This window comes from Mandrillus leucophaeus, unplaced genomic scaffold (assembly GCF_000951045.1).
Source record: "Mandrillus leucophaeus isolate KB7577 unplaced genomic scaffold, Mleu.le_1.0 Scaffold105, whole genome shotgun sequence".
Taxonomy (NCBI): domain Eukaryota; kingdom Metazoa; phylum Chordata; class Mammalia; order Primates; family Cercopithecidae; genus Mandrillus; species Mandrillus leucophaeus.
Genome location: NW_012098654.1, coordinates 2,639,228 through 2,649,510, shown reverse-complemented (window position 1 = coordinate 2,649,510; position 10,283 = coordinate 2,639,228). Strand labels below are relative to the sequence as shown.

The 10,283-nt window shown below is 46.1% G+C and overlaps 1 protein-coding gene across 4 annotated transcripts in view; it reads right to left on the bottom strand.

The window, feature by feature from the left end:
- Nucleotides 1-10,283, bottom strand: part of PARK7 (parkinson protein 7) — a 35,990-nt gene continuing 25,707 nt past the window's right edge. For 3 of the 4 annotated variants that reach the window (XM_011981437.1, XM_011981448.1, XM_011981462.1), the window contains 2 exons: nt 7,495-7,581; nt 1-394 (listed from right to left, as the gene is read on the bottom strand). In XM_011981437.1, coding sequence (XP_011836827.1) covers nt 234-394; nt 7,495-7,581 — 248 coding nt within the window. In that variant the 3' untranslated portion in view covers nt 1-233. The remainder of the gene's footprint in view (nt 395-7,494; nt 7,582-10,283) is intronic. The other variant, XM_011981455.1, reaches the window with a different exon arrangement.

Below are 10,283 nucleotides of genomic sequence, written 5' to 3'. Positions count from 1 at the left end.
TAGTTTGCTAAATGCCCTGTTTATTCTGCAAACAAGGCTTAGAAATGTATAGACACAATCTGTAGGCTGAGAAATCTCTGTGTAGTTGTGAGTTCACAACTATACTTCCGCAAAAGCAGTAGTGACAGCCGCTTCTGAATACATTAACCTACCATTGTTTTGTTTAGAGCGAACATAGTGAGAATGGATTCCTAATGGCCTGTTTCTCTAAGTGATCATCACAGTTCGCTGCTCTAGTCTTTAAGAACAAGTGGAGCCTTCACTTGAGCCGCCACCTCCTTGCCGTTCAGGGCTTCAACAATTGCAAGTGCAAACTCGAAGCTGGTCCCAGGCCCCCGGCTTGTAAGAATCAGGCCGTCCTTTTCCACACGATTCTCAGAGTAGGTGTAATGACCTGCAAAGTAGAAACAGAAAAGGTGACATTCTAATGGGCTATGTGATGAGAAAGACGATTACTTACCAATTCAATTCACTACGACAGCATGTAAACCCAACCTGCAGGCTAGCCATTCAAAAACATTTACTTGGCACTCCAAGCTCTTAGAAGCCCCCTACAAGAGTATTTTTAAAACTGCAGAGCAAAGGGTGAGAGAAACCACTGTTAGAATGAAACAAATATGTGTAAGTTAAATGCAGCTGCTAAGACTTTAAGTGTCGGGGGAGATGTCAGTGAATGACAGTTACTCACATCACTATTTTACAACAAAGCTCCAGTGTCAATTCTGAAGTGCCAGGGAAAGGATGAGGGGATGCGGCAATGCTGAAGGCAGAAGCCACCCTGATCAACATGTGGCGGCACGCACACCCTCTGATGCCTCAAAAACAACCACAGCACAACATACTGGAGGCGGGTATGCATGTGTGTGTGCGTGTGCAGGTAGAAAGCACATTCACTCTCAAGGACTACTCTCCTTCTGCATCCCCGCAACCCCTGTGCCAACCAGTTGGCTATTTCTTGGCAAATATAACATCAAAACTGGGATTCTTGAGCATGGATGCCCTGAGCTCTGCCCCTCCACAGCAGGTAGTCACCAGCCTCTCCACTGCACACAGAGCCTAACCTCTCCCGCTATACCCATCCCTATCACTCTCCCACCTGGAGCTTCCCTTACTGAATACAACAGGTTCTCTCCTGCTCCAGGATGAGCTCAAGGGCTGCTCCCTTCACCCATAGACCAGCTCTGGGTTCCCAGTTTCTTGCCCCTTTGGTTTCAGCATCAACAAAAATCCCTCAGAGAGGGTATCTGTGACCACCCCCATCTTCCCAAATTACGTTCCTCTGTTGACTCTATCACCGCATCCTATTTACTGCCCTCCCAGCATTGATACAATCTATCACAATCTATAAACATTTCATTTCCTTGTTTATTGTTTACTCTTTAAAAGGGCTGGGCCTTCATCAGTCCCTGTCTGGCCAATGATATCCATGGCACACAAGAGGCGCCCCTGAAGTGTGAGGTCAAAGGCACCAAACACCATTCTCGACTGATCTGTTTTCTCCACCTGTCCCCTGCTTTAAAGAGGAAGGATCTCTGCATGATTATAGCTCTCCCTTCTGGCTGTGCACCCCTTCAACCCATGCCCAGCACCCAAAAGCTCTCTCTCCAGAGTGTGAAGCAGGGCACAGCCAGTTCCCCATGGAAAGCCCTTGACAACTCCTCTCCAGCACCTGAAGGTCACGCTGAACTCCATGTCACGGGGCATGGAGCCCTCTGCGGTCCGGCCTTCGCACAGAGACTGGGCTGGGACCAGAAGGGAGATGGAAAGGAACCTGCTGTCTGGGTAGAAGCTGGTGGTGCCTGCACTAAGCTGGTCACAGTGATCCAGAGGAAATGGAGGTTTGAAATGAAGGCCTAGGTGAGGAGGCTTCAAGGATGACTCCCAGCTGCCTATCCCAGGTGACTGGATGATGGTGACACCACTTAGTGATGTGGGGACACAGAACAGATTTAGCGGAGGGGAAGCGACAAAGCTCCTCTGTGAACTCCTGCTCTATCCTGATGCACCTGCCACACAGGCAGGCGGGTGGCTCTGGCCACTAGAGCTCAGTGCAGACCTGGGAACACCCCGAAGGCACAGCTTTCTCTTCTTCTTCTGTTCCCAGTGCCAGGTACTAAGGAGGAGCTTAGGAAACGTCTGTTCAATGAACACACATAAAAATTCATCCGAAAACCTCCCTTCAACAGAAGCAGAGTGCTTCTGCTGTATTAATGAGCTTCTGAAACCACAAAATGTTCATTTCTTTTCCAAGGAGATTAACAATGGCTACAGGAACTTGTCTTACTGTCATTAGAAACCAAGCCACCGCTGGTCGAAGGCAGTGAGTTATCTCAATTGATCGTTCACAGGCAGTTACTCCTTGTTCTACTCTTTCTCCTCTTCTCACTACTGTGCTTGACTAATCTAAAAAATTTAAAAAATCAGGTCACCCACCAAAATAAATGAATAGAGTACATTAAAATTTTCCAATTTAACTATTCTAGAGAAAAAGAGGATCCCTAGTTTGAGGGGAAAAGGTTTATCATAATCTGGCCTCATTTACTGATGGTTAAACCAGGCCAAGACCATTTCAAATGATAACCTAGAAACTGCATGGGCTAGGTCTTCCAGAGCGACGGTGAGATGCACAGCTGACAGTGGGACAACACAAGGCACAACTGTAAATGGTTCACTGAACAGTATCTTTGTGGCTGAAACAGTGCAAATAGGGTTTAAACTGGTTAAATATGCTTAAAGGTTCTACGGTTCTTGTCGGACTTTTAATCGGGAAAAGCAAAAGGTTTAAGGTTGCCACCTGCATCCACCTAGTGGCGAAGACAGCACACACATCCTGTCAGCGCTAGGAAGGCACTGTGCAAACTTGAGGGTGGAACTGTGACCCTATAGTGAATTCAGATTTTACACTTCCCATTCCAACCAGCAGAAGGCATTGATTTTTATTTCTTTATTTTTTTAAACCAGATTCGAAGTCTTAAAGTCTCTTCAGAGAAAAAGCAATGGGAAGCTGGGCGCGGTGGCTCATGCCTGTAATTCCAACAGTCTGGGAGGCCAAGGCAGGTGAATCACCTGAGGTCAGGATTTGGAGACCAGCCTGACCAACATGGTGAAACCCCGTCTCTATTAAAAAATACAAAACAAAAAAAAAATTAGCTGGGCCTGGTGGCGGGTGCCTGTAATTACAGCTACTCAGGAGGCTGAGACAGGAGAATCACTTGAACCCGGGAGGCAGAGGTTGCAGTGTGCTGAGATGCGCCACTACACTTCAGCCTGAGTGAGAGAGCAAGACTCCGTCTCAAAAAAAGAAAAACAAAAAAGTTGGGGGGCTGGGCACGGTGGCTCACGCCTGTAATCCCAGCACTCTGGGAGGCCGAGGCAGGCGGATCACAAGGTCAGGATATGGAGACCATCCTGGCTAACACAGTGAAACCCCGTCTCTACTTAAAATACAAAAAATATGCCAGGCGTGGTGGCGGGCGCCTGTAGTCACAGCTACTTGGGAGGCTGAGGCAGGAGAATGGCGTGAACCTGGGAGGCGGAGCTTGCAGTGAGCACAGTGAGCGCCTGGATGACACAGCGAGACTCCGTCTCAAAAAAAAAGACAATGGGAGGGCACAGGACACAGGTCAGCAACTACGAGTCAGGGCCGAGGCCAGGTTACTGCCTGTTTTTGCAAATGCAGCTTCACTGGCACAAAGCCACTCTGCATTTTTAGGACTGTCTGTAGCTATTGTGGAGCTGCAACAGTTGACTAGCTGCCAGAGAGCTGAAGTCCCAGAAAGCCTGCAATATTTACCACCTGGCCTTTGGGGAACAGTCAGCTGACCCCTGAGCAGAGTTCTGGGTTCAAATCCCAGGTCTGCCATTTGGTGGCTGTCTGACCTCTCAGAGCTTCACTTTTTGGTAAAATGAGAATGACATCAACCTAGCAAACAAACAGTACTCAGCAGTGGTGGCATGCAGTGGCGTACAGAGGCTAGGGGAGGGCAGTTTTTTCACCAACAATCCTGAAGCAGGTTTATCCTCAGGCAACGGACAAGGAAACAGGCTTGGAGAAACTAAGGAAACCTCCCACAGTGAGTAGGGAAGCTGAGGGCCACCCCAAGATGCCAGGCTCCAGAAACCCTGCTCTTCAGTGCTCAGGTATGGGACCATGCATGCGGATGCCATCAAACAGTGGACAAATGAGAAATGGAATCACACATTACACTTATAACCGACTTATTCTAAAATCGGAGGAATTCAAAGATTATGGGGACTGAGGCTGGTAGCACACACCTGTAATTACAGCACTTTGGGAGAGCAAAGTGGGAGGGTCATTTGAGCCCAGGAGTTTAAGTACCACCTGGGCAACACAGTGAAACCCTGAATCTACCAAAAACAAGAAAAAAGAAAAAAGACTATGGCCTTCAGATGGGATTGCTTATCTGAGGAGAAACTGTCACACTGATCTTTCAAGTTCACAATGAGGACAAGGGCCTCACCCAGAGCAGACTCCCAGGTGATGACTGCAGCCCTACCTCTCAAAGTGTCCTGAAGGGGTAGACATTTCAAGTATCCACTTCTTATAATAGAGGTTACTGACTAAATCCAACACCTGGTAACTTAAATGTGTGTGGGAGCCTTTTGCTACCACAGAGCAGGGGAGGGGCAGAAGGCAAAACTGGATGCAAGGCAGAGGGCTGGGCTTGAGATCTGGCCTCAGTCTCTCCTTGTTTGTGAAGCTAGGATGATGCCACCTGCCTTGCTGGGCACTGGGGACCAGGAAGCTCCACCAAGATAACATAGGGGAACCTGCTTTGTAAACTCCGAGTGTGAGCATCAACAATCTGGTATTTTTCTATGCCTGACCAACCTCAATGTTTTTGAGGCACTAAAGGAAAACAGATGCAACAGGTACACCTTCAGGTAGTGCAGGAGGGCGCTCTGCTTGAGTCTTCCCTCTGAAGACATCACAAAGGGAGCCCAGTTCTGTTCTTTCTACTTCTTTCAACCCTCTAAAATCCTTCCATGAGTTTAAAGTAAATTAAATTCCTACATTTAAAATGCCCAGAAACCAGAGCCTTTTTTAAAAAGTACTAATTATTATTATTTTTTTTTTTGAGATGGAGTCTCGTTCTGTTGGCCCGGCTGGAGTGCAGTGGAGTGATCTCGGTTCACTGCAAGCTCCACCTCCCCGGTTCACGACATTCTCCTGCCTCAGCCTCCCAAGTAGCTGGGACTACAGGCGCCCGCCACCACGCCTGGCTAATTTTTTTAGTATATTTAGTAGAGATGAGGTTTCACCGTGTTAGCCAGGATGGTCTCGATCTCCTGACCTCGTGATCCACCCGCCTTGGCCTCCCCAAGTGCTGGGATTACAGGCGTGAGCCACCGCGCCCGGCAAAAAGTACCAATTTTCAGATAGTTATAATGATAACACAGTATCTTTCCAGCAACTAAAATGAAACCGTAAGCAGGGCACAGTGGCTCACATCTATAATCCTAGTACTTCGAGAGGCCAAGCCAGAAGGATTGCTTGAGGCCAGGAGTTCAAGACCAGACTGTGCAATATAGTTAGGCCCTGTCTCTACAAAAAAATTTTAAAATTAGCCAAGTGTGGTGGTTCATGCCCATAGTTCCAGCTACTTGGGAGGCTGAGGTGAGAGGATTGCCTGATCCCAAGACGTGGAGGTTACAATGAACTGAGATCACACCACTACACTCCAGCCTGGGTGACAGAGCAAGCCTCTGTCTCAAATAAATTAAATAAATTAACAAACCATGGATTTTCAGGAAAACACTGCTCTGGATCAAATGTAAGTGTATGTAGAATGTACAACAGCAAGACAGAACCCTCATGTAAACTATGGACTCTGGATGATGATGTGTCAACGTGGGTGCAGATTCTGGTGCAGGATGTTGATAGTAGGGGACGCTATGCATGGCCAGGGGCGGGTGGCTTGGGAGTGGGTAGTGGGTGAAGGTAGACAGGAATTTGGCTGTGAACCTAAAACTGCTCTAAAAAAATAAAGTTTAGTAATTAAAAAACATGCAGTATAATGAAAAGTGCATTACTTTTAAAAGGGAGCTCAGATATGCTCACAACGGCATTCAAGGATGTTCATTACAGCATGGTTTACAAGGGCAAAAGCAAAAAACCACCTCCATGCCCACCCCCAGGGGAAGGTTACATACAGCACGGCATATTCTAACACTGGACTAGCAGCTGCACTTAATGAGAATGAAGCAAATCTAAATCCACACATGCTGTTAAAAGATAACATAAGATATAATGTTAAGTTAAAAAAAAGAAAGCTGTAGAACAACACATTTAGTAGATCTCATTTTAGTTAAAATAAAAAGGATAGTATGTATATAGATAAAATTCTATAGTTATACAAGAAACTTTTTTTATTTTTTTGAGATAGGGTCTTGCTTTGTCCCCCAGGCTGGAGTGCAGTGGTGAGATCACAGCTCACCACAGCTTTGACTTCCCAGGCTTAAGCTATCATTCCACCTCAGTCTCCTGAGCAGCTCCAACTACCAGTGTGCATCACTACGCCTGGCTAATGTTTTTTGTATTTTTAGTAGAGATGGAGTTTCACCATGTTGCCCAGGCTGGTCTCGAACTCCTGGGCTCGAGCGATCCACCCACCTCAGTTTCCCAAAGTATTGGAATTACAGGCGGGAGCCACTGCGCCCAGTCTACAAAAAACTTGTGGTGGCACATGCCCGTAACCCCAGTTACTTGGGAGGCTGAGGCAGGAGAATCCCTTGAACCTGAGAGGCGGAGGTTGCAGTAAGCCGAGATTGCGCCCCTGCACTCCAGCCTGGGCAACAAAGTGAGAGACTCCATTTCAAAAAAAACAAACGAACAAACAAAAAAAACCACAAGCATATGGGCTGGGTGTGGTGGCTCACGCCTGTAATCCCAGCACTTTGGGAGGCTGAGGCAGGCAGATCACGAGGTCAAGAGTTCAAGGACGGGTGTGGTGGCTCACACCTGTAATCCCAGCACTTTGGGAGGCTGAGGCGGGTGGATCATGAGGTCAGGGGTTCAAGACCAGCATGATCAACATGGAGAAATCCCATCTCTACTAAAAAACACAAAAATTAGCCAGGCATGGTGGGGCGCACCTGTAATCCCAGCTACTCAGGAAGCTGAGGCAGAAGAATCGCTTGAACCCAGGAGGTGGAGGTTGCAGTGAGTGGAGAATGCGCCATTGCATTCTGGCCTGGGCAACAGAGCGAGACTCTGTCTCAAAAAAAAGTTCGAGACCAGCCTGACCAACATGGTGAAACCCCATCTCTACTAAAAACACAAAAATTAGCTGGGCGTGATGGCATGCACCTGTAATCCCAGCTATTCAGGAGGCTGAGACAGGAGAATCACTTGAACCGGGGAGGCAGAGGTTGCAGTGAGCCAAGATCACGCCACTGCACTCCAGCCTGGGCGACAGAGCGAGACTCTGTCTCAAAACACAAACAAACAAACAAAAACAAGCATATACTTACCTCCATTCATCATTTTGTCTTTAGCAAGAGGGTGTGTGGTAACTTTACTTCCAAAACCTATTTCATGAGCCAACAGAGCAGTAGGACCTAAAAATAAAAATAAAAAGATCTAAGTGCGGATATAGAAAAATCCCACGTTTAAAAAATCATAATAGTGCCTGGCACAGTAGCTCCTGCCTGTAATCTCACCAAATGGGGAGGCCTAGGTAGAAAAACTGCTTGAGCCCAGGAATTTAGCATCAGCCTGGGCAACACAGATCCCTTCTCTAACAAGAAAAACTGCAACAGCAAAGTATTCTTCAAAATCAAGAGGCTCTTACCAAACATACAGCTACGATTCTGAAATGAAACACTTCCTAGTACGAGAGATAAAGTATGTTTATAACAAACAATTTGCTGAGCACATCTGGCAAAAGCACAGAAACTCAAAATACTTCAATAACCATTTACTCAAGAAGATTTACCTTGATACCAGCAGAGCATACACAGATAAACAATATGCTCACCTCTCTCACCTCCCCCACCCCCAGAACAGGGACCACACATACCAGGAGTCTGAAGGAAAGGGAGGATTACTGTGGGGCAGGCTGAACTTCTTACCTCACTCTTAGTAAAAGGAAAGACTTAGTTACATCCTAAAGGCAACTGGTACTCCCTGAACTTCTGGATTTTATTGCTCTTTTATAGTTTTATTTTCTACATGAAAATGGGAAATTAGGCCAGGCGCGGTGGCTCATGCCTGTAATCCCAGCACTTTGGGAGGCTGAGGCAGGCGGATCACGAGGTCAGGAGATCAAGACCGCTGGCTAATATGGTGAAACCCCATCTCTATTAAAAATACAAAAAATTAGCCGGGCGTGGTGTTGGGCGCCTGTAGTCCCAGCTGCTCGGGAGGCTGAGGCAGGAGGATGGCATGAACCCGGGAGACGGAGCTTGCAGTGAGCGGAGACCGCGCCCCTGCACTCCAGCCCGGGCAACAGAGCGAGACTCCATCTCAAAAAAAAAAAGAAAAGAAAATGGGAAATTAACACTCATTCATCCACCTGTCCATCCAGGTCCATCCTGGTAGGATTAAAATCGACAGCACACTGTCCCTGAAGGAGATAGCCTGTGAAGTGCCTGGAAGTGTAAGATATAAAGGCACTAGCATCACTTTACGAAAGCTACTTAAGCAAAGAACCACATGGAAGTGTCAGTTAATGAAGTCTTTCCAAATTGACAGGTCCTAACTTGAGATTTTTATTTAAATGTATTCACTGAAAATGGCCAACTTCAGGGAGGGTCACAAGCATATTGCATATGTAATAGTCCTCAAATAAGGATTAAAAACAAAGATTTCATATACTTTTAATTGTTATTTCATCTTAAAGCTTTTTACAAAGTATTCATTCTACCTTTTTTCTCTAAGCCGCACATATAAACATTCTAAAGCCTCACATGACACTTAGAAGGATGTTTCAGAACAGCACCTTGACTTTGGAAACACTTAGGGTGCCCTGGATGGCTAAGATCCTACGGCACAGTCTGTACACTTTTAGTGTCAGCAAACTTGAGAGGTCTTGGTCTTACTGACCTTTCATTTTTCAACAAGACTCCAAGGAAGGAGTTATATAATATACCCACAGGCTACTCAGACTGTAACTGTTACAAACAGGAAGATCACACAAATACTACCTAATTACATAAGCTTTCTGCCTAATATCAGGTGTCAGTTTCAGACCAAGTCCTGATTTATAGCTCTTAAATCAAAAGCCTCAAATGTCTCTTTTCCACGTTACTTTTTACACACAAGACAGCTATGTATGGTAGCAAAGTTTTAAAGTCTATAAGAATTGAATAATAATTTTTATTTGAATGGATTTATAAATTGCTTTTAATTTTTATTTGGTAAGTTTAAGAAGAAATTCCTACATCATCTTGTATTTTAAAGTAAACTTTAATAGATGATTGTACAGTGAGGAAAGTGATCAGTGAGAATTTTTAGGCTGCTCCCTTCAATGTGGTAATAAAATCACTGCTACAATGATGTGCATAAATTTACGTTACAGTTGGATGCAGGAATTTACTGATGTCTTTCTTACTCATCATGGTAAGCTCATAATTACTGTTTTCTGGGGCTTCAGAACCCTATTTGGAATATTGGAGAAGAGACGTTTCACTCTCCTAGGACCTGGGATTCTGACGGATGAAAACTCTCTGCACTCTGCACTACAGTGCAGAGGGTGCAGCTGACCACGTCCCCTTCTGCAGCCAAGAGCGCCACCCTGTGGTGACTTGCAAAATGACCACGTCTGCCAACTCCCCAGCTCCTCCAGGTGGCCAAGACCTTGTTTCCAGAGGCCTTATTCCTAGACCTGGGCACGTCAGCTGACAATTGTCCACTCCTCCAACTCCACACTTCCTCCGCCTCCCCCACTCAAAGTAAACTCATTTAATTTTCTTCTCAACATAAACTCCCTTCCAATTTGCCTTCCTCGTTCACTCAATATTAAGGACTAGGCTAATATTCTTTGTGTTCAAAATGTTTCCAATTCCTAACTGCAACACTTCAGAATAATCCTGGCTGAGCATGGTGGCTCACGCCTGTAATCCCAGCACTTTGGGAGGCCAAGGTGGGCAGATCACGAAATTACGAGTTCGAGACCAGCCTGGCCAACATGGTGAAACCCCGTCTCTACTAAAAACACAAAAATTAGCCAGGCATGGTGACAGGCGCCTGTAATTCTAGCTACTCGGGAGCCTGAGGCAGGAGAATCACTTAAACCTGGGAGGTGGAGGTTGCAGTGAGC